The 25021-nt window shown below is 37.2% G+C and overlaps 2 protein-coding genes across 6 annotated transcripts in view; one reads left to right on the top strand and one right to left on the bottom strand.

Annotated features, from left to right (window-relative positions):
• TTC37 (tetratricopeptide repeat domain 37) overlaps positions 1-6841 on the bottom strand; it is an 84346-nt gene extending 77505 nt beyond the window's left edge. For 2 of the 4 annotated variants that reach the window (XM_021084543.1, XM_021084546.1), the window contains exons 1-2: positions 6717-6841; positions 6089-6228 (exon numbers count right to left, since the gene is read on the bottom strand). The gene's annotated coding sequence lies outside the window, so the exon portion shown is untranslated. Of the gene's footprint in view, positions 1-903; positions 1001-6088; positions 6229-6587 lie in introns of all 4 variants that reach the window. The other 2 variants (XM_021084545.1, XM_021084544.1) reach the window with 2 other exon arrangements.
• ARSK (arylsulfatase family member K) overlaps positions 6910-25021 on the top strand; it is a 46205-nt gene continuing 28093 nt past the window's right edge. The window contains exons 1-3 of one of the 2 annotated variants that reach the window (XM_003354206.5): positions 6910-7180; positions 8734-8863; positions 14239-14398. In XM_003354206.5, the coding sequence (XP_003354254.2) occupies positions 7043-7180; positions 8734-8863; positions 14239-14398 (428 nt within the window). In that variant the 5' untranslated portion in view covers positions 6910-7042. The remainder of the gene's footprint in view (positions 7181-8733; positions 8864-14238; positions 14399-25021) is intronic. The other variant, XM_013991487.2, reaches the window with a different exon arrangement.

Consider the following 25021-nt stretch of genomic DNA (forward strand, 5'->3'; position numbering starts at 1 on the left):
ACCATCTTTTCCGTCACGCAACAGATAAATGGAAGTACGTCGGAACAAAACAGAACCAAATAATACTAATGCAACATGCAGCTTCCAAGCTAAATGCTACATATAACACAAAAGAAATAGAAAGGCCTCTTCACTAAAGAATGTAATTTAATGAAGAGAAAGACCTAAGGCATAGGAGTCATTAGAGAACCAACTGCTAAACTAAGGATAACAAGAGCAAATTCAATAGGAGTTCAGAGAAGTGTGGTATGAAGTAACTAAGAGCTACTAGATACGGAAAGGATTTAAGAATGGAGGGAAGAAGGAAAACTACACATCAGCGAAGTCAGAGAGATAGAAATGAAGGTGGCAGGTGTAGGAAATAAGAAGGAAACCGGGCTGAATAGAAAAGAAGGGACTTGCTGAAGAACAGAAGTAGGCTAGGTAGGGGAAGTAATGCACCAGATTCCAGAAGACCTTAAAAGAGAGACAGAGGAGTTCCCGTTGTGGCGCAGTGGTTAACAAATCTGACTAGGAACCATGAGGTTGTGGGTTCAATCCCTGCCCTTGCTCAGTGGGTTAAGGATCTGGCGTTGCCATGAGCTGTGGTGTAGGTCGCAGACGTGGCTCGGATCCCGCGTTGCTGTGGCTCTGGCGTAGGCTGGCAGCTACAGCTCTGATTTGACCCCTAGCCTGGGAACCTCCATATGCCGCGGGAGAGGCCCAAGAAATGGCAAAAAGACAAAAAAAAAAAAAAAAGAGAGAGAGAGAGACAGATGAGTCTAGACTTTTAAGGGGCAGCAAACACAGAGCTGTCAAAAGTTTCTAAGTAGTTTAAGAAAAAAAAAAGACCACAGGAGACAAACCTATTCTCCTCTTGGTAAACAACGGTAATGTTCAATACCCTTCTTTATCCCTAATCACCTTCTCTTGCTACAGTGGAATCCTCTATGCTCTTCCTAGTCCTTCTTCATTTAATTTGACACTTAACATAGCTAGCAGTGAGGCCCTCTCTCTTCACCTAAAAAAAAAAAAAAAATACACACACAAAAACATCAGTATCAGGAAATTTGAAAGTAATAATAATTTGCCTCTTTCTAGCCCTAATATTTTCTTCCTCTTTTTTGGGGAGGTGGTGTGGAGAAGGAAGAGATTCACTTACTCATTTTCTAAACAAACTTTACAGGTCACTAACCATTTACTAGGTACCACTAACCACACTTCCTTTCACAGAATAAAAACCTAATACCCAAAATCATTCCATGTAACCTCTATTCCTCTATTTGGGATACTTCCCTCTATTCCAAGCATTTCCAACACTTCAATGAAAATTCCAGGTCTCTTACAAGTGTCTTTAATATCTTCTATAGTCCTACACATTTTTCCCTTATACCTCTCCTCCCTTTATTCTCCTCAAAGATTTTTTTAAAATAAGAGTATTCATTTTGTACATTTTCACCCAATGAAAGTTTTTTACCCAATCTAAAAGAGTGTTGATTCAACATTAACAAGCATATAAAGCAACAACTGCATCTATAAAAAGTCAGAAGGTGACAACCATGCCAAAGGACCTCAAAACTAACATATATAAGTAGATGGACTGATAAGTCCTACACACCCCAGCCAAAGCTATGTAACTTGAAGCTACATCCAATTGTGCAGATATAAACACTCCACAAAACAAAAATAAAAAGCAGAATAAAAAATAGTAACAATAATGACAATGGAAGTTAATTACAAAAAAACAAACGAAAAAAAATCATACCTTTAGATCTAATTACAAAAGTCTAAAGGTACTTTGTGATGATCTATAATCTGGCATCATGACCTACACCATTAAATCCTTCTTCTAAAAAGAATCGGTAAAAACACTCATTAAGTAAAAGTAGACTCCAACCACCCATTATTTAGCATTCAAGACCTTTCACCTATTGTCACTACCTCTATTTATTTTTTAAATTGAATTTCAGATTGTTCCTTAAACACTTACCCATCTAAATTAAGGAAAATATAAGACAGGCACATAAAAAAGACGACATATACAACCCAAAACATAGTGGATTTTTTAACACCTTGGATTCAGGTTCAATTTTCATAATTCATAATTTAAAACATGAGAAAAAAACTATGACTATTTTTCATCCTTTTTCTTTCCCAAAGAGATACTAATCTTAATCTCCATATTTCTGAATTGGTCTAAATCTTGTTCCCACAGCTTCAAGATGATAAAAGCAACTTTCATAAGCAATCAGAAAGATTCAGAAAAAAATTCCAGAAACTCAAAATATGCTACTCCAATGTTAAAAAAAAAAAAAGCCAGAATAGAATATTACCTACTTCTATGCTACCTTGTTTACCTAGGACAATTAAGGGCATTTATTTACCCCCAATGTGCAACCTAACTACACTAAAATGAACCTGGTTCTAAGGAATAATAAATATGAAAAAAATTGCCCACAGCATGCAATTAGATTAGTTTTCAACTTAATGAAAAGAGCATACATTTTTTAAATATTAAAAATCCATCTAAATAGCTATCTGAAATACTAACACAATTTCTACATAACTACAAATTCTACTGTCTTTTGATGGCAACTCTGGAATGGTTTCTCTCAAACAAAATTAATCTAAAATGCTTTGTGGGGAGAATGGAGGTGGTTTTGGAAAAATGAATAAAGTTTTTTCCAAAAAGAAAAAAAAAAAGCTGCTTTAGAACTACAATATAAACAAAACTTACATGAAACAGGTGGGGGCGAAAAAGAAATAGAAAGTGCGTTTACTATACTAAAACATGTACTAGCAATATACATACTTAAATAGAATGGTTAGTTCCACAGAAAAGGGTCTTACTGGTAAGATAAGAAAGTATTGTGATCCTAACAATGTTTAGGAAAGTAAAATTAAAGTTAAACAAGGGGCGAGGAGGTAATATAAAAGTTAAAACCTGACTATCCATTTCACTAACTTCTTTAAGGCCACATCTACCTACAAATGACTACCCTCCTCACTCAACCTGATTTTTTTACTGGTTCACTGAGTCACTTCAACTCTGTTCTTACAAAACAGCCCAGATTTTGTCAGCCCCTTCATTCTGCCATATCCACCCACTAAGTCAGGACAGAGAGAACTGGATTCAAGGCTGTGCTGATCTTAGGCACCTTACTTCACCTCTAATCCTATTACCTCCTTGGTAAAGTGAGAATGGCATCACTGGCCTGACATGTACAGAGATAATTACCTGCACACAGTATCTATTAGTTGTGTTGTCCTTATCTCCTGCCACCTTTGAATCAACTTCATTATTTTTTCCCATTCCTAACCCACAGCAGTTATTATACACTTTCTCTACACGTCTAAAACCCCCAATCCTTCCTTCCTTGATCTCTCAAGTAACCTTATATTCCTCAAAAGGTAGCTATCATCAAACACAAGTATCCTCTTCATATAAGTCATCACACATGAATACTAGAGTAAAGCTTGCAACAGAGATCATGCCCTCCTCTGAACCAGCATTTATTGGCTTAGCTATTCAATGGAACATAACAAATGTTCTATACAGAGGTATTCTGCCTCTCAGGTTAAAAAATATATATATCCCTAAGTAAAGGCAATACAGAAAAGGGTCTTACTGGTAAGATAAGAAAGTATTGTGATCCTAACAATGTTTAGGAAAGTAAAATTAAAGTTAAACAAGGGGCGAGGAGGTAATATAAAAGTTAAAACCTGACTATCCATTTCACTAACTTCTTTAAGGCCACATCTACCTACAAATGACTACCCTCCTCACTCAACCTGATTTTTGGAGTTTCCTATATGTCCAACTCCTACTAAGTACTATGATCTACTCAAATTAGTTTTTCTTTTTCTCTACTGTCAAAAGCAGTAATTCTCAATTTGCTCAAGTGAGAAAGGAAGAATTCCTTTTTCAATATTAGTTCATATTACTTTTTTCACCAACCCCCAACAATTTCCACAGCTTACATCTTTACTTCTCCCATTCAGCCTGTCCACACTTCCTTCCAGCTAATCCAAATGCTACATTCATTTCAAGACCAAATTCAAGTGTTAAGCGTAAAGCCTTCTCAGACAAATCTCACACTAGTCTGAACTTCTAACACTCATCGTCTATACTAACATTTCCAAAATGTTAATAACATATTATTTATACTACTGTAATCTAATGTTAGTAACTCACACTACTCATATTACTATGGAACATTTATATCAATGAATAGTAATTATCATTTTGAAGTACACTAGCATTCTCCAAAGAACCATTTGGGATATTCTGGTTTGGGGGGGTTTTTTGGCAATTAAATGTACTTTTTGATATCTTGTATGCTGTTATTAAATAGACAGGTCTGTATATGTCTGTTTTTCATAACTAGACTGGAAGTTCCTTAGGAACAAAGATATTTCTACTACTCTCTTTTATTTCCTAGTATCTAGTACATTGTGGATATTTAACAAGTAGTCACAAAACCACAGCAGGTGAAGACAATACTGAATTTATTCCATATAGTCACTAACTGCACATTTAGCCTTCTTTTCTTAGGGCAGAATATAGTGCTGCTGGTATTCTGGATATAAAAAACGAACACACAAAACAACCAAAAACACTATGAAGAACCAAAACCTAGACCAAAACTTTCAACTGATCTGAACCACAGAATTAAGTATTTCACTAAAAAAATCCCCCTCATGTACAAATCTTTAACTGATGACTTAAACATATACATAATGGAGCCCTACCCTCACTACAAGACACTATATATAACATGTACACACTGAGAGATGCCCAAAGACAACTCAAAAGTACCTTTTTCGACAGGGTAAGCTACTGACTAGTAAACATGCTTTATGTCCAGAAAAGAGTGATCAAATAACAAACAAACCTGAAATTACCTAAGTACCCAAAGGAAATGGGGAAGGCCCGGGGGAAAAAAAATTGGTGGGGAAGGTGAGAAGGGCTGTTGCAAGGCAGAGATTATCCATGTAAAACTGGAGATAAACAGACTAATGAACCAGACTTGAGTTCAAAATAAGAATTTTCAATAATGAGACCTGTACAAATATGGAATGGGCTGCTCAAACGAAGTGTGTTTCACATCACCACATCACCGGAGATGAAAAGGCACAGACTGCATAATCCACTTGGCAGGGATATTCACTGCAGGACAAACTGAATTCCAGAGGAGAAGTACGACTAGCTAGAAGTCTCTTAGATCTTGCAACACAATATGTCTGGGGCCCTAAAATACCACCTTGCTCCAACCCACTGAGCATGTGCTCCCACTGACACTGCCGAGGGGAGAGAGAGGAGCAAAAAGATGTGTCTCTGTCATCCTGACCAGGAATTCAGAATACACAGCCTGTGAAAACAAGGTCAGAGAGTAAACAATTTACAAAATCAATACTACACCATAGCTAAAATTAAATATATTTTTTATGAATCTAAATGTCAGTCAACACTGTCTCTATGGGAAAATGTGTTTTAGAGTCCAAATTAACTCAAAACAGATATTTGAAACATCCTGTTCATGAAAGAGCCTATGCGTATTACCTTTCAGGCTGTATTATTACTTCACTTTTTTCCCCTAGAATGTGAGTTCCTTTTACATATACTTGTATGCTCCCACAGATCTGCTTTATTAACAAGGCTACTTGGCTAACAGAGAGTAAGTTCTCTAGAATGCCATGACATTTTGCAATCAGAGACAGACCACTGCAATAAGTTAGGGCATGGACTACTCAAATTCAACTCCTACTCAGAATGGCTCCCCGTGTAACCTTGGACAAGTCATTTAACCTGTCCAAGTCTCAGTTTTCCTATCTGAAAAAAAAAAAATGGTGAAAATGAGGATTACACAAAATATTCCATGTACAAGTACCATGCACACATTAAGTACTCAATAAATGCTCGGTATAATGATCAGCACATAATAAGTGTCATGTGAGTATTAAATAACTTCTGTCCCTTTTTCCAATTATTTTACGCAAAAAAGTCAGATATTAGCATTAAAAGTTGACTTTATGTAAATAAACACTACGATTCCTCCTTTTCTTGTCAAAACATTAAAACGACAAACAGGACACACTAATTACATACCTGAAACTGTAATAATGAAATCAGGAATTTGGCTCTGGGACATAAATTTGCTTCTTCCAGATTTCTCCAAAGAAGTCCAAGAGTCAAAAGGACCAGTGATTTCTTCAAAACCACGGCAGCAAAACAATGGAATTCTGAACCTACGTCAGTTAATCGAACACGTCACATAGCCCAACATTTCTTCCCCCGAAAACCCGTTCAGCTTCCCTCCTTTGCACTCTGAAGGCAAGGCGCACCCAAGCTTATCCCCACCTAGAGCCGAAACTTTTCTTACTAGGCCCCGCTCCTCACTTCAACGGAGCATAATAAATCCTTACCGTACGAGCAAAGCGGGAAATAGGATGAGGCAATCTATAAATATGCTTGAGAGGAAGGTATTCGAGGGGACCACAGAGTGGCCATATGGTAGCTTAGGCGGTCCAGACAGAGGCCCCACAAAGAACCACCCAATCCAATTTAAGTGACCGCCACCTCATCATCGCCCCGTTCACGGTCTCACCTAACACTCTGTCATGATTGCTCCGCGCAAAAAGAGCAGCCTCGGCACCTGTCCCTTTCTCTCTGTAGGTATCATTTCAATTGCCTACAGTAGCCAACTCTGCAGAAAGCTAGATCAACCAAAACCCACCTGGGCAATGATTCTCCTACAGAAGCTCTGTGTGGAGCCAGAGCGCAGGCGCACTTCCCAGGCATGGCTCATGTGACTGGAAGTAGCTGGATTTCGGTTCGCTCAGTGTTTGATTAAAAGGTCTTAACGTGAGTTGGGGGGGAATAAGGGAACACCTACTTTGCGCATGTGCTCATTCCAAGCCTGATGGGAGTTGTAGTTCTGCCAATGAAGCTTGGAGGAAGCCGAACTGCGCTCTATGGGATCCCCGCCCTCGTCCTCACCCAAGCGAGTTCCCAGAGGCAGGGGCGGACCCAGCGGCCCCGCTCTCAGAACAGCGCGCTGAAATGCTGCTGCTGTGGGTGTCGGTGGTTGCCACCTCGGCCCTGGCAGCACCAGTTCCTGGGGCAGGTGGGCTGAGGCAGGGAGCAGTTCAGGCTTGGCCAGATGCGCCTAACGTGGTGCTAGTCGTGAGCGACTCCTTCGTAAGTACCGAGAGGCAGGGGAGGGGGTGCCACGCTACACTCCCTCCACCGGCCCACAGCCCTTCCTGTGCTGCAGGCTTTGGGGAGCAGAATCTGAGACTTTCAAACAAGCTTTATACCCCGATGCAAAGTAAGAAACGTTTTGAGGCCCCGTACACAAAGTACGTGCACCACATAAATATGCATATAACACAGTAAATAAAACGCACTCCGATTAGCATCTTTACAAAAAAAGTTTTAATTGCTGGCTACGACCCACTAAATTATCTTACCACTAGTAAACTTTCCATCCATACACCCGCTTGATTCAGTTGTGGGGGAAAATAACTTTCTGCATCATCATAAAAGCCTGTTAGCTTTCCAGTCAGTGATCAACGTCATAAAGTATGAAGTTTTCTATTTATAGGTAACGATCTTGTACAAAGAAAATCCTAGGGAATCCACACCAAACTTTTAGAACCAATAAGTCTAGCAAAGCTATAGGATATAGGATCAACATATAAAATCATTAGGGAAATGCAAGTCAAAACCACAATCAGACACCAATTCACACCACCAAGATGTGATAATCAAAAAGACACATTTTGGGGGAGGGGAAATAGAAAGTCTAATTTTCTTATCTTTAAAGGCAAAGTTGGAACACACAGCTTAAAAAAGAAAAAAGGACTCCAGTCTTTTATAGTCTATCAATATTCCTTTGATAAGAAACTTTAAAGGGATATTTCTGAAAGCCCCATATTTGTATTAAAAGAGGTTTATCAAAAGATGAACAATTACCTCAGTTTCATCCTTTCTTGCTGAAACACAATGCTCGTATGTCTAAAATTATAATGTCAATGATACTTAGAAAAAAGAAAGACTTTTTTTTTTTTGCTCCTTCCAAGAAGAATTCTTTAATTCCCAATTCCATTCCACTATGCATTATCTCCAACCCAAACATCTCTTCTAATATCCAGGCTCATTTATCTAGCTGCCTAATTGTTATCCCCATGTATGTCTTGCAGAACACTTTACATGCCCCTTAAATTATTTTGAATGGCTGATCTTTATCATTCTTTAGGTCTCACTTCCTAAAGAAGCCTCCCCAGTTCACTCTATGAAAGTAGGTCTCCCTTCTTATTCTGTATCTTAGGTTTTTTTCAAAACACCTATCACAATAATTTGTAATTATTCTTGGTTTATTTATGAGTATGTTTTTTGCCTTCCCCACTAGACTGTAAGCTTCATGAGGACAGGGACTCTGTTTTTATTCACCGTCATATCTCTAGATCTTTCACGGTGCCTGGCACATAATAAATCAATAAACATTGTCTCAATCAGTCCTTTATCCCCCTAAAGAAACTTTCCGGGAAGCCCTTTAACATATTTACTATCTTCAAATAGATCGAAGTATCACACTACATTGAATTTTCAATATTATGAACCAGAGAATGATAACAATCACTGTACTTGTTTTTATCTTTTGAGGATTCTTGGGCTCATCCTGAAGTCTTTTGCTGCTTGTGAATTTTATGGTTAAAATTACAGGAAATGCTTTTCTTCTTTTATTCCAGGATGGAAGGCTAACATTTTATCCAGAAAGTCAGGTAGTGAAACTACCTTTTATCAACTTCATGAAAGCACATGGCACTTCCTTTCTGAATGCCTACACAAACTCTCCAATCTGTTGCCCATCACGTGCAGGTATGAATACGCTTAATATTGCTAGAAGTGGCCTCACACTGAAAATGTTTTCACAGCTTAAAAGATTATACCTGGAGTTCTCTGGTGGTCTAGTGGTATGGTTCAGGTCACTGCTGTGTTTCAGGTTCGATCCCTGGCCCAGGAACTTCCGCATGCCACAGGTATGGCCAAAAAAAGTATTAAATTAAAATTTAAAAAATTGTAATAGCACTTCAGGTACAAAAGTCATGACAAGGTTCTTTTTTTTTTTTTTTTTTAAAGATCACACCCAAAAATGGAGTAGTAAGTCATATTTGGCATCTCAAAAAAAATTTTTTTAATATATGTGATGTATGTTTTAAAGTATGTATTGGGCTTTTTTAAGAGTAGGAATTTTATCACCCAAAATGGTGTTTACTTTATGTGTTATCATTTCATTTCCCTGTGACTCATGACTAAGAATCTTATGACTATCCAAGCAAATTAGGAAACATTTTTTTTCCAATAAGGGTTCTGTTTCCAAGGAAATTTTGCAGTTAAGAGACAGAAAGTTGCGAGGGGACTTCAGAGTACACCACAAAGTAGTTAGAACTTCTTACACATCTTGTTTATCTGTATTTTCTGTATTACTTCAGATTACATGCTTTCTCTTACATCTTTCTTCAATCTCAATTCACTTCTATCCCAAGTCTAATTACTCGCTTTTATTATAATAATTTAACAAATAGGCTTTTTTTTAAAGTATAGTTGATTTACAATTGTCATTTTCTGCTGTACAGCAAAGTGACCCATCATACATATATATATATACACATTCTTTTTTTCATATTACCTTCCATAATGTTCTGTCCCAAGTGATTGGATATAGTTCCCTGTGCTGTACAGCAGGACCTTATTGCTCATCCATTCTAAATGTAATAGTCTACATTTTTAACCCCAAAATCCCAAGTCCATCCCACTCTTTTGCCCTCCCCCTTGGCAACCACAAGTCTGTTTTCTATGTCTGTGAGTCTGTTTCTATTCTGTAAGTAGGTTCATTTGGGCCATATTTTAGATTCCACATGTAAGTGATCAAATAGGCATAGTTTAAATGGCAAAATGTCAATGATATTAAACCACGACTAATTGAGAAATAGGGGAAATTGCCATTTTTATAAATTCTATTCTCCAACAGAGTTGTTTTCTTTTTCCTCTTTCTAATTTATGATTGTTTGCTTTGGAACCCATAAATAGCACTCAGTAATTTTCTTTTCTTCATAAGCTCCTGATGTCATATTCTCTGTAAGTTGAGTCATGAGTTCTTTCACCTACATTTTCAGCACAATTACATAATTACCAATAATTAAAGTAAACCTAAGCTATATTATAAAGGATATTTCAATAATGAAGGACCAGATATATTTAAAAAAAAACTTTTGTTAATTTTTTATTCTTTACTGAGCAAGTAGAATTGGCAGTGGACTAGGGTGAGGCAATGACTAGACCATGTCAAGCAAGTCTCTCAGTTTCCTTACGTACAGAGTGCTGCATGTGCTGTGTCCCTCAGAGGGTGATTCCCAGCATCAAATGAGATAATGGATTTTAAAAGTGCTCAATGAACTCTAAATGTTTCAAAAATGTTAGGTGATCTTTTCCTGGAAGAAGTATGTTTTGGAGAGTTTGAAAGAGAAGGAATAAGAGTAATAAAAACTAACATTTATTGCTTTCTTACTGTGTGCCTGGCAATACTCCAAGTGCCTTACATGTCAGTTTATATAATCCTCGCATTTCCATAAAGGAGGTATTGTTATTATCCCTGTTTTGCAGATGAAAACTAAAGTACTGAAAGCCTAAGTAACTTATTAAAGGTCACTCAGTAACTAGCATCATTTGGACTCAAACCTAGGTAATGCACCATTCTACTCCTCATAAAGAGTCTTTCACCTCTGCTAGATTAGAAAAGGATTCAACCCTACTAGGTATGTACACAGAAAAGGGAAAAGGAAAATGATTTTCTTCCAGTTCTACTGAGAAATAATTGACATATAACAATGTATTAGTTTAAGGTGTACGGAGTATTCTAAAGAAAATGAGAACATTTCCATGAGTTGAAGCAGTCAGATTATTAGGTTTATGTGCATCCACGTAACACTTCTAGCAATCTCTCACCAATATACAGCACAAGCTCCACTCTATCCTATAATGCTACCTTCCAAAAAACCAGCAACAATGAACTAATTACCAAAGCCAAGTTCCAAACTCTGGGGCTATTAGCACGTGTGTCCCCAACATAACTACTGAGCAAATGATAAATGCCATAGTCAACCCATAATTGTTAAAAACCTACTATCTGCCTGATGACCAGGGTTTCAGAATCTGAAACATGCTTTTAGGGAGATAATTATAACAGTGTACTGAAAGCAAGTATGAAGTTCTGAGATAACAAAAAGAAAAAGTACCTGACTCCAAACTCCATCTACATAGGCAAAATGTCACTCCCAGAAGGAGTGCTTATACTGAGTTACAGAGGCAGACAGGGCGATAATCAGAAAATATAAGCCAGTACACCAAGGTGCAATATCTCATCACTAAAAATTTCATTAGTCTGAACCAACATTTGCCACTAACTAGTTCCCCATCTTTGCTTTCTATTTTTTTTTTCATTTACTTGCATCTTCCTCAATTTCTGTCATCAATGTCTTACAGTTTTCAGTATACAGGTCTTTCTCCTCTTTGATTAAATTTACTCCTCGGTATTTTATTCTTTTTGATGCAATTGTAAATAGATTTTAGAATTTCTCTTTTGGACAATTCTTCATTAGTATATTGAAATGCAGCTATTTTTGTATGTTGATTTTATGTCCTGCAACTGTACTGGATGTATTGACCAGTTCTAACAGTTTTTTGTGGAGTCTTTATGGTTTTCTCTATATATAATATAATGTATCTGTAAATAGGTACACTTTTACTTCTTTTCTTATTTGGACACCTTTTTTATTATATACATATATATATATACACACATACACATATAAATTTTTTTCCTAACTGTTCAGGTTAGGATATATACTACTATGTTGAATAAGTGGTGAGAGTGGGCACCCTTGTCTCATTCCTGATCTTAGAGGAAAAGCTTTTAGCTTTTTACCATTGAAGATGATATTGGCTGTAGGCTTGTATGTATTCCTTCTGTACCCAGTTTGTCAAGAGTTTTTATTATGAATGAATGTTGAACATTGTCAGATGCCTTTTCTGCCTCTGTTGAGATGATCATGTTTTTTATCTTTCATTTTGCTAATGCGGTGTATCACACTGGTTGATTTGCACACGTTGAACCATCTTCGCATTCCTGCAATACATTCCAATTGATCGTGATGTAGGATTTTTTTCAGTGTATTGTCATATTAGGTTTGCTAATATTTTGTTGAGAATTTTTACATCTATGTTTCTCAGGGATCTTGGCCTGTAGTTTTCTTTTCTTGTAGTGTCTTTGTCTTGTTTTGGTATCAGCATAATACTGGCCTCATAAAATGAGTTCGGAAGTATTTCCTCATCTGCTGTTTTTTAGAAGAGTTTGACAAGGATTGGTTTTAATTCTGCTTTAAATGTTTGATGTGGAGTTCCCGTCATGGCTCAGTGGTTAACGTATCCAACTAAGAACCATGATGTTGCAGGTTCGATCCCTGGCCTTGCTCAGTGGCATTTGGTGAGATATGGTGTAGGTTGCAGACATGGCTCAGATCCCGCATTGCTGTGGCTTTGGTGTAGGCTTGGCAGCTACAGCTCAGATTAGACCCTGAGCCTGGGAACCTACATATACTGCAGGTGCAGCCCTAGAAAAGGCAAAAAGACAAATGAATAAATAAATAAATAAATAAATAAATAAATAAATAAATAAATAAATAAATAAATGTTTGATAGAATTCAATGAAGCCATCTGGTTCTGGACCTTTCTTTGTTGGGACATTTTTTATTACTAATCCATTCTCCTTACTCATAATTGGTTTGTTCAGATTTTCTATTTCTTCATGATTCAGTCTTAGTAGATTGTATGTCTCTAGGAATTTATCCATTTCTGCCAGTGGTACAAGTCTTCATAATAGTCTTTCATGATCCTTTGTATTTCTGGGCTGTCAGTTGTAGCATCTCCTCTTCAATGTCTAACTTTGAGTCTTCTCTCTCTTTTTTGGAAAGCATAGCTTAGGATTTGTCAATTTTTTAAAAAAATTAGTTTTGGTGATCTTTTCTGTTTTTGTTTTCATCTGCTTCATTTATTTCTACTCTGATCTTTGTTATTTCCTTTTTTCTACTAACTTTGGGCTTTGTTTGTTCTTCTTTTTTAGTTCCTTGAGATGAAAAATTAGGTTTTTTATTTGATCTATATTTTTATTAATTTAGACACTTATAGCTATGAGCTTCCTTCTTTGAATTCCTTTTTCTGCATGCCATTGGTTTTATATGTGGTATTTTCATTTGTCTCAGGATTTTTTTTATTTTTCTTTTTGATTTCTTTTTTGTATCACTGAATGTTCAGGAGCATGCTGTTAAACTCCACATATTTGTGAACTTTCCAGTTTTCTTATTGTGATTGATTTATAGTTTCATGTCATTGTGGTAAGAAAAGATGCTTGATATGATCTCAGTCTTACTAAGTTTATTGATTTGTTTTGTGGCCTAAAATATGATCTTCCTGGAGAATGTTCCATTTGCATTTGAGAAGAATGTCCACTCTGTTGCTTTTGGATGGAATGTTCTGAAAATGTCTGTTAAGTCTATCATGTAGACTAACATGTAGTTTAAGTCCAGTAATTCCCTTATTGATATTCTGTCTGGGAGATCTATTTCCTGTTGAAAGTAGGGTATTGAAGTCCCCTGGTATTATTGTATTGCAGTCTGTTTCTCCCTTTAGGTCTGTTAATATTTGAAGAAAGATTTATTGAATAAACAATCACAGCTGTAGAAAATGAAAGAAAAGATAGTACACTTAAGTTTTTTGTGGCAAGCCAGCACCATGATGAGAAATTGGGAAAATCTTTGAGGATTTTGGGGAAATGAGATCTATACTTCATCTGACTGACTTAGAAAATTAACGAGTAAATACTCACTGATTATTTTGTGCTTGAACGAAGACTCAAGTCAGACAGGCTTTATATTTAATTCCAACTGTATTTACCTTAAACAACTTAAACTGTAAGCCTTAGAGACTCACCTGTAAAATAGATATAGTAACTCATTTCAGTTTTCCCCTTGGTAAAATGAGGTAACAATCAAAAATGTTAGGTAAAACATTTACATGAAGGTATATCTTCTTGCAGAGCACAAGTTCCAAACTAGTAGTCTCTTTTCTCTCTTAGTATAATTATCTCAATCATTAAAACAAACTGTTAAGCTTTACACTGATCTCATTATCCCCCCAGCAATGTGGAGTGGCCTCTTCACTCACTTAACAGAATCTTGGAATAACTTTAAGGGCTTAGATCCAAATTACACAACATGGATGGATGTCATGGAGAAGCATGGCTACCGAACACAAAAATTTGGAAAACTGGACTATACTTCAGGACATCACTCCATCAGGTAAAAAATAAAAAATAATTCTAATAGGTAGCCCTCTGCTATAACACATACACCCTTCTTGACATTTATTTCTCCACAGAGGTGAAAGTAAATCTCTTAATCCCTTGATTTTGTTAATTTAGCTAAATCTTTAGTTTTCTTTAATCTTCTTAAAATATTAAAATTATGAATATGCTGATAATTTTATTTTTCTTGAATATTAAAGGTCTATAAAATTGTTTAGTCCATGATTTATTTTCATTTAGTTATATAATGGCTACTTTATTTTCTTTACAATTTGTTCTAAAGACCAAAAATCTGAGTTCCCATTATAGCTCAGAGGTTATGAACCCACCATAAATCAGAATTCCTGTTGTGGCTCAGAATGTTATGAACCTGACTAGAATCCACGAGGGTATAGGTCTGATCCCTGGCCTCACTCAGTGGGTTAAGGATCTGGCATTGCCGTGAGCTGTGGTATAGGCCGCAGATGTGGCTCCCATCCTGCATTGCTGTGGCTGTGGCATAAGCCAGCAGCTGCAGCTCCAATTCAACACCTAGCCTGGGAAATTCCATATGCTGCAGGTGTGTCCCTAAAAAGACAAAAATTATAAAGACCATAAATCTTCTTGATACTTGCTTTCTTGTCACTTCTCTCCAACTTGAGTCTATTCTAAGTTGTTTTGTTTTGTTTTTTCTTTAATTTTACTCAGTCCTGAAATTAAGCAACCAAGCATAGTGGATAAGAGTAGAGATCCAGAATCAGATTGCCTGCTTTGGAATCTTACTTCCTCTATAGTATATCTTGGGAACATTATCAAAGCTGATTTTTAATTTCTTTCTTGTGGGGATTGAATAAAATATGTGCTAATTTCTTGAGTTTCACCAGTTTCTCTTTAAAATCCTTCTAATTTTTGGAAGGTAAGGTTAATCCAAAGTAAGATAGAAGTATTCATATTATCCTACTTGAAATTGTTGTCTTTCTTTGTTTCCTCAGTCAGTCCAATAATAAAGAGAAATCTAGGGTTGAATACCTTGTACTCCATATCACTATCATTCTCTTTGTGAGATGTTTAAAGTACAATCTGAATTTTATTCCTCAGAGGGATAACAATTCCTGGAGTACATGGGCCTGTTTCTCTCTCTCTCTCTTTTTTTTCTTTTTTTTTTTTTTTTTTTGTCTTTTTAGGGCTGCATCCACAGCATATGGAAGTTCACAGGCTGGGTCCTACTGGCCTATGCCACAGCCACAGCAACACAGGATCCAAGCCGCATCTGTGACCAATACCACAGCTCACGGCAAAGCCAGATCCTTAACCTACTGAGCGAGGCCACGGATTGAACCCACATCCTCATGGATACCAGTCGGGTTCGTTACCTCTGAACCCACTATGAGAACTCCCCTGTTTCTCTTTTTCATTACTTTATTCCAACTGCCAACATAGTGCCTGTACATTGTAGGTACACAATTAAACATTTGTTCAATGAATGAATGGAATAAAAAGTTATGCTTATTATTTGATATACATTGATATTCTCTCTCACATAGGGTCAAAAATCAATAAAAGGAAAAAAGCCACACTGGTATTTGGAAGATCAAAAATGGTTTTCAGTATAACTGCTTGTAGTATATTTTTATTTACTTACCTCCTCACCAGAGCTTAGGGAATTGAAATAAGCTATCAAGATTATTTGTATTAGTGGTGTTCATACCTACATAGTCATTTGACCAACAGATTGGCCAAGGTTCCTATTACTAGCATGTCTGAAATCATTACATGAATTATGGCACATTATCTTTCAGATTTTCCTGTGCAAGTCTAAAAATGGGCCTCAGGAAAAAAAAGTTCTCTCAACATCAAATATCATAAATAGGTACATATGCTATTTTTGATATACTGACTCTCAAAATCAAAACTCACTTTTTTAACTTTCTGCTGCCTTTCCAGTGAAATTGGCCATTTTTGAACCTTCTTATATTTTTCAGCCAGAATTACAAGTTCCTTTTGTTTCTTACTAAGAGTCTCTGTCTTTTTTTTTTTTATTATTTGGCATCAAGTGACGCTTTTTTCTTGTACCAGTTTAGGGACACTAGTCCAGCTATGTGTCCATTCCTCTATATGCTATGCTACACCAGACTGGGAACTTGAAGGGCTACACACGTGTTTCTTCCAGACAACTGTTAGACCAGTGTTGGTGGTACTACGCATTAAGATGCCGCTTTCTAACTATAAAACCAATCCAAGTTACCTACCCACGATCCCAATTTCATCGAATGAGCTTACACTGGATTATTTTAAAACTTATTCCTTTCTGAAGTTTTTTGACTTCAGTGAAGTACAGTTACGTGGTTTATAAAGTCCTGATATCAATCCGCTCCCCTCACATTCTGGGTATTGCGCTTATAGGAGGTTTGATTAGATTCAAATTTGCTGTATCTTCTCGGCAATTGAAAGGAAACGTGTAGTTAATTCATAGGGTGTTTTGATCATTTTCGCTTTGGGGTAAAACTTTTGTCAATATGTGTCCAGTATCTCAAACAGTGGTTCTCAACTAAGGGCAATTTTGACCCCAACAGGACCTTTGACAGTGTCTGGAGACATTTTTGGTTGACACCACAGGGGGAATGCTGCTGCCACCTAGAGGGGAGGGGCCAGAGTTGCAGCTAAGCAATCTGCAGTGCACAAAACAGCACCCCCTTCCCCAAATGAAGAATTATGAAGCAGATCAGGTTGGGAAACTTTTATCTCATCAGTCTGGTCTTAGGAATGTCACACTGAATCACCTACATTTTGAACCTTAAGTTTATTCGCCCATATTTGAAAGGATCAGATCAACTTGACACTAGCATGTAAATTTTTTTGAAATCAACAAAATCAAAGAAAATGTTAGCTTGGAAGTGTGTAGAATTAGGAGGCAACCGATTTTATTTATTTATTTTTGTCCTTTTTTTTTTTGTAGGACCACATCCATGGCATATGGAAGTTCCCAGGCTAGGAGTCAAAGAACTGCAGCTGCCAGCCTACACCACAGCCACAGCAATGCCACCAGATCTGAGCCACATCTGCAGCCTATGACCTAGGCTGCAGCTTGCAGCAAAACCAGATCCTTAAACCACTGAGTGAGGCCATGGATAGAACCTGCATCCTCGTGGATACTAGTTGGGTTCATTACTACTGAGCCACAGTGGGAACTCCAGGAGGTAGCAGATTTTATATAGACATTTTGAAAACTAGATTTCTAAGATCAGTACATTAAAGAAGTTAAACATTAAGTAACATTCCTTAAAATGCTAACACTAAAAATGATCCTTTACAAAAGTAAAATCATATGTATGGAATAACCGTTCAGAAAATACTTATTGAGCCACCTACAGTGTACCAGACACTATTTTTACATGATGGTAATACAGTAGTGATCAAACACGAAAATCTCTAGCCTCATGGACTTACATTCTAATGGCATCAGGAGCAAATTTAAGCAAACTGCTGTCTTAGCTTTCCTAGCTAAAAGTTTCAAACCTAAAATCAAAACCCCCATCATTTCATCTTACTACTATTGTAATCATAAATGTTCTCAATTCATGTAGCTTAATGTTTTTCTGAAGCCAAGACACAACAGAAAATATTTAATCCTTTGAAACAAATGAAAAATAAAGGTCTACCTCCAAAATGAGAATTTCTGTGAGAAACTCCTAAGCTTGAGCTTCTTGGTGAGCAGCAAAGGAAAGCAAATCATGGGCTGCTAACACCCCACTTCTTGTCCCCGCGGCCTCCAGACCAGCAACTCAGGCTTTCTAAATAGAACCAGACTGACCAAGCGTGAAGTGACAGAACTCAGAACAGCATCCATAGAGTCTCTTTCAATTCTGCAGCTTAATGAATAAATCTGTTTATCGCATCCATATCTACTATTATTTTAAAATCTAAGATAATACATGCCTCTGGACCAGTTTTCTCCATTCTAAGGAAGAATTTATTTACTCATTTATATATTTATTTTAATTTATATTTTTTTCTTTTTGTGGCCACATCTGCAGCATATGGAAGTGTCTAGGATAGGAGTCAAATCGGAGCTGCATCTGAGGCCTATGCCACAGCCATAGCCACACCAGAGCCAAGCCACATCTGTGACTTGTGCTGCAGCTTGCAGCAACACCAGATCCTTAACTCACTGAGCAAGGCCAGGGATTCAACTCGCACCTTCCAAAGAGGCAATGTTGGGTCCTTAACTCACTGAGCCACAAAAAAAACTCCTAGTTATTTATTTTTTAAACTTTAATGAAGTTATCATTGACTTACAATGTTGTGTTAATTTATCCTGTACAGTAAATGGACTCCGTTGATGTATATATATATTTTTCATATTCTTTTCCATTATGGTTTATCACAGGATATTGATTATCATTCACTGTGCTACACAGTAGGACCTTGTTTCTCCATCTCGTATATAGTAGTTTGCCTCTACTAATCCCAGACTCTCAATTCTTCCTTGCCCCACCTACTTCCCCCCTGGTAACCACAGTCTGTTCTCTCTGTCTGTGAGTCTGTTTCTATTGAGGAAGAGTTTATTTTATTCTTGTCCTTATAGTGGAAAGACATCCATTCCTTTGGTCATTTTAGAAGCCTTTTTAGAACCCCACATGTAACATTTTATTATTTTAAATGAAATCTAGTATCTAGAACAGCTTATATTATTCTAAGTGCATTCTCAGAATGATTTATGATAGTGAAGAAGCCTGCTGTTTTTGTTATTCCAGAACCCTCGCTTCTTCTTCTTCTTTTTTTTTTTTTTTTTTTTTTTTTTAGAGCTGCACCCAAGGCACATGGAGGTTCCCAGGCTGGGGGTCAAATTGGAGCTACAGCTGCTGGCCTATGCCACAGCCACAGCAATGTGGGATCTGAGCCGTGTCTGTGACCTATAACACAGCTCATGGCAACGCCAGATCCCCGACCCAATGAGCAAGGCCAGGGTTCGAACCCACATCCTCATGGGTACTAGTTGGGTTTATTACCACTGAGCCATGACAAGAACTCCCCAGAACCCTCACTGCTGAAGACTAGCAATTTCTCGGCTGAAGCAGCTGCTGGGGCTATTTATCTTTAGAATACTGTCTACTGTAACTCCTACATCACTTTCTTCAAACACCAGTGGTAGCTGAGTCTTCGATCTCATTACAACTCTTAGATTTTTTTCCATTTAATTACTGAGGTTTGTGCTACTGTGTTTAGCTACCCACAATGAAGTGTATCTCCTCCTTTTGCCAGTGCTGGCCACATGTGGAAGTTCATTTGAAGCTACTTGGAAAAGAGCCTAAAGATATCCAATAATGTGAAGATTTAACTTTTTTATTTAATTTAACATTAGCATTATAATTTAAAAGAGGAGGTTTTTTTGTTTGTTTGTTTTGTCTTTTGTCCTTTTAGGGCTGCACCCGCAGCATATGGAGGTTCCCAGGCTAGGGGTATAATTGGAGCAGCCACCAGCCTACGCCAGAGCCACAGCAACGCCAGTTCCGAGCCATGTCTGCAACCTACACCACAGCTCACAGCAACGCCAGATCCTCAACCCACTGAGCAAGGGCAGGGATCAAACCTGCAACCTCATGGTTCCTAGTCAGATTCATTTCCACTGTGCAATGATGGGAACTCCAAAAGAGGAGGTTTTTTTAAAAGTCTAAAACACTGCAGGACAGAGTAAAATATGGTGAGTTCTGTTTAAAGGAGAAAGTGATCACCTTCAGATTTGTTTTTCAAGGAGTAGGAGAAAAGACTATAAAGTACTATATTTAATTGATACTAAGGTACACTTTTTTCACAATTTAACATCTCTGAAATTGTAATGCATCTGCCAATTGATGATCACAAAATTCCGCTATAGTCTTATTGGCAATATTTTTCTTTTCTTTTCTTTTCTTTTTTTTTTTTTTTTTTTTTGTCTTTTTTTGATATTTCCTGGGCCGCTCCCGCGGCATATGGAGGTTCCCAGGCTAGGGGTCGAATCGGAGCTGGAGCCACTGGCCCAGGCCAGAGCAAAAGCAACTCGGGATCCGAGCCGCGTCTGCAACCTACACCACAGCTCACGGCAACGCCGGATTGTTAACCCACTGAGCAAGGGCAGGAACTGAACCCACAACCTCAAGGTTCCTAGTCGGATTCGTTAACCACTGCGCCACGAGGGGAACTCCAGCAATATTTTTCTTAATAGTTTACTTTTTTAAAAAGTATATTTTACATTAATAACATTTTATAGCTCAGAAGTAGAACATTGGTAGGCTCAGATGGAGGACAGAACGGAGAAATTTCTGAACACAGGCAGCCAAATAGTAAAGTGAAAACCTTTTGGAAGATACTGGATTAGCCAGAAATCCTGTAAGGAAACTATGAGAGGTAAAGCCTTAATACATGAGGACCACTCGAACAACAGTCTGAGGCTGCTGGCAGAAAATAACCTGCATGCTTCATCAGATAAGCTGAATTTGAGAATCTCTATAAAGATTTTGTTCTCTAAAAAAATAATAACCTTGGAATGGTTCTGTTCTTTTTATCCTTGAACATATATTTCTCGTGCTCTGATCAAATCCCATGATTATTTCAGAGGCATTTTTTGGAGTTCGTGTAATTTCTTGATCTAATCATCACCCCTTAAGAGCTTCCCTGGGTTCTCTGAGTGGTCCTTCCATCCTGCCAGTTGGCTCTTTCATTGACTACATCCTATTGCAGTTAGCCATGAAGAATCTGGCTTATTAGCACCTCTTTTTCTCATATGAGACTAGAATGCAGAAATTCATATATTCTATAAGGAATATATGAAAAATTTTAGACTCACCCTTAATTTCTAAAGAAGAATGTTAAGGAGTTCTCACTGTGGCACAGAAGGTTAAGGATTCAATATCGTCTCTATGGCAGTGCAGGTTCCATCCTTAGCCTGGCACAGTGTGTTAAGGATCGGTGTTGCCACAGCAGCACATTTGATCCCTGGCTGGTCTGGGAACTTCTATATGCTGCAGGTACAGCAGAAAAAGGGGAAAAAAAAAAGTTAAAATGTCTAGAGGTACATGGGTAAATCAGCATTCCTGATATTAAAAACAAAGTAAGAACCATAGTACTATCTACCATATCCCAAGTGTGACTCAAGCAAGACCAGAATGTATTAAAAGGATTTTTCACATGAAAAAAAAATTTCTCAAGCATACAAGGAATTAAAAATTGATATCTGTCAACAAAGGAAGCACAGAACTCATTAACAGCAGGCAAAAGAACTAAAAAATTGAGAACTAAGTATGAGGGCAAACATTTTAACTGAGAATAATAGCTTATTTCCATAGTAACAATCCTTAGTCATTTAACAAGACTTAACCAAGGAAAACATTTAAAGTAGTACTATGTGAGGAAGTAAAGCACAGTGCTAACCCAAATGATTAACTGTGGAAGTGTGTGTATGTTTCTTAAAGAGCCTCGACTGTCAGAAAAATTTGGCTTTCTAAAAATGACTGGTCCCACATGACTTCTATAGAGCTAGTTTTATAATCAGTGCCAAAGGATGTTTCCTATTTCTGTTATAAAACATTTTGGAGAGGCAAGTACTATTTTCAAAAATTATTTGTTATTATTTTCATTAAAAATCTTAAGTATCAAATATTTAATCAGTATTTAAAAAATTGTTCAGTAGGGAATTAGTTAAACTGAGGTAAACATATACACAGTAAAATATTAGAAAGCAATTAAAAATTGGTAGGGAATATTTTTATGGCACTTGACACAAAGATATTTAAATATATACAATTCTAAAATTACAAAACAGTATATACAATTTCCTTTTTTAAATATATACACATATATCACACATACATACACATACTAGATCAAACTGGGAAGTTACATACCAAAATACTACAGTGGGTTGTCCCACTGCAATAGAATTAGTGATTTTTATTTCCCTTTTGCTAATCTGTTTTTTTCTAAATTCCCTAATGAACTTTACAAAATATATATTGCAGAAAGAGATCTGGGGGAAGGAAGATTATGGGGACTGAATAAATTCTTTCAAAACTGACTGAGAAAAAACCTCCCTTGACCTCATAGAGAGATCTGCCTTAGGCAGCTGAAAGAAACTGTGGCATGAATTTAGACTTTTAGAATTAGCCGGAAAATAAACCAAAATGTGACTGTTTTGAGGACAATACAATTTAATTTTTGTAATCAAACCTTGATGATATTTGAATTTCTATCGAATCACAACAGATATTATCTTTGTAAAATTTTGAAAAGTAATAAAGTGTTATGGTTAATGAACGCCAAAGTGAGAAAGCTGAATATTGAGGAATTAAACATTCAGCTTATGAAATATTCATACGTTTGAATTGTTGAAAATTAAAATCCCTTTACTTGCCAAAGAAAAAGAAAAAAAAAACTTCACATTGAAATTCCTGCAATGTGCATTTCAGTCTGAGAGCATTTATAGCCTCATTTGACTAAAACGTTTTTTTCTTCAGAATTCTCATTGTTAAAACCCAGTACTTTCTCTTTTGTATATGAAAGCTTCAATTAGACCCAGTCTTTTCAAGCTCTGAAAGTATGTCTTTTAGAGACTCTTAAAAGTATCTTTTGCAATAGAGAAAATGTCAATCCTGTTTTGTAATAGCATTATAAAGTTACTTGTAGGTATCAGCCCTCAAGAAGTAGAAGTTTACAACAGCAAAACTGTTGTTACTGGATTCCCCCAAAATTTAGCACCTATTTTTATTTTTAGTTTGACTGTTGTTTCTGTAAATTGCTCTCTTAGGAGTTTTGGATATGTTTTTTTTGGTAGATGCAAGGATAGAAATACTGATACACTTAAAAGCATGAAACTATGAATTTCCTCTGCCTTTTTTGAGAGAGTATAGTTTTGTACTGATACTCTACCATACCTTTGGCAAAAATGAAAAGATTTCTAAGCTAGTATTACTATTAGAAACTACTGAACAAGATCCTGAGTTACACTCTACTGAGTTGTGAGCAAGAAATGGAAAAATGAACAAACAAAAACTTAGTCAACTTACAGAATCAACAAAGGCTGGAGACCTAGACTCAGGAAACAGGAACTGGGGGAGGCTCCAGGTCTGAGAACACACCAAAGTTATGCCAGGCTGGCCAGGACTATGCTCCTGGTGGCACTGCTACATCATTAATCTCTAGCTGATTCTGTCTTTGTGTCACTCCCTCAAGATTCACAATCTCAGGACCTAAATATCAGTATTAAATGGGCAAGCCTAGGTCACAGGGCTACACCCCAGCTGCCTAAGGATGTGGGGAGAGGGTTTATTTCCCGCTTCAGCTTCTGTAGTGGATGATGACCTCATCCCCCTTATTAAAACCCACACAAAGGGAAATCCCACTCCCACCCCCACCCCACCAAGGGCAGGCAGTTTGGAAAACATGTCACATCCATGACTTGACTGTCTTTGTGTACCATCTCCAATTATTCACTGAACTAACTGGCAACATTCTAGGTAACTGCTGGTTTTCCTTTCCAAATTCTGTAAACAAGGATGATAGACCCAACTCATATTTCATCCCAGACTCCATTATAATCACCAACCAGGTTAAGGACGCAAGGATCTGGTCCTTAGGTCAGATGCCCACCCCAGGCCAGTCAACAGGATGGAAGGAGAGTCAAATCCTACCCTTTGTGGTCATCTGGGTCACCTCTTCAGCAGGAGCTATGGACATGGTAACATGTTCAGTGCAGTGACCACTTGGTAAATTCTTTTTTTTTTTTGCTTTTTTTTGTTTTAGGGCCACACCCAAGGCACATGGAAGTTCCCCGGCTAGAGGTCCAGTCAGAGCTACAGCTGCCAGTCTATGCCACAGCCACAGCAACATCAGATTCAAGCCACATCTGCAACCTATACCACAGCCCATAGCTATGTCGGATCCCCAACCCACTGGGCAAGGCCAGGGATCGAACCTACAACCTCATGGTTCCTAATCAGACTTTTTTCCTCTGTGCCATGACAGGAACTCCACACTTGGTAAATTCTTAATAAAAGATTTACTGGAGGATAATCCACCCACCTTATCTTTCAGTCATATGGATACTTTGTCCAGATGATATTTTCTGTATATTGAAAAACAAAAGCTTATAAAATTTTTAAATATTAGAGTTGCTTAAGCTGATATGTTAAATTACTTTAAAAGTTTAAGAAAAATCTTCCCTGTTTTTAATATAAAAGTAATAAATGGGATCTAAACCCTTAGTTATAATCATAGCCAAACTGTCTTATAACAATTGCTTTTTCCTCAAGGTAGCAAATGGTCCTTTATTTTTTAAAGTGTAGTAATAGAAGGAGTTTATGCCTGAGTGGATATGATGTGGTACTATCATTTTGGTGGTTAAGGAAGTTACCTCAAGGTCTAGCCTAGCACAGTGCCTTGCACATACATGGTAAACATTCAACAAATATTTCTTGAATTGAATTGAAAAGGTTGGCTTTATTTAAGTAAGCCCAAACAGCAGCAAATATTCCATTAAGGGCTACAGTCACTGTCACCCAGGAATTCAAAGTTATAAATACTGATGTTCCCATAGTGATGAATTCACTAGTAGACTAGGAAATGGCTAGGTGGGAGTTCACAACCTCTAGTCCATGAAATCCATGAA

Source organism: Sus scrofa, chromosome 2 (assembly GCF_000003025.6).
Source record: "Sus scrofa isolate TJ Tabasco breed Duroc chromosome 2, Sscrofa11.1, whole genome shotgun sequence".
Lineage (NCBI taxonomy): Eukaryota > Metazoa > Chordata > Mammalia > Artiodactyla > Suidae > Sus > Sus scrofa.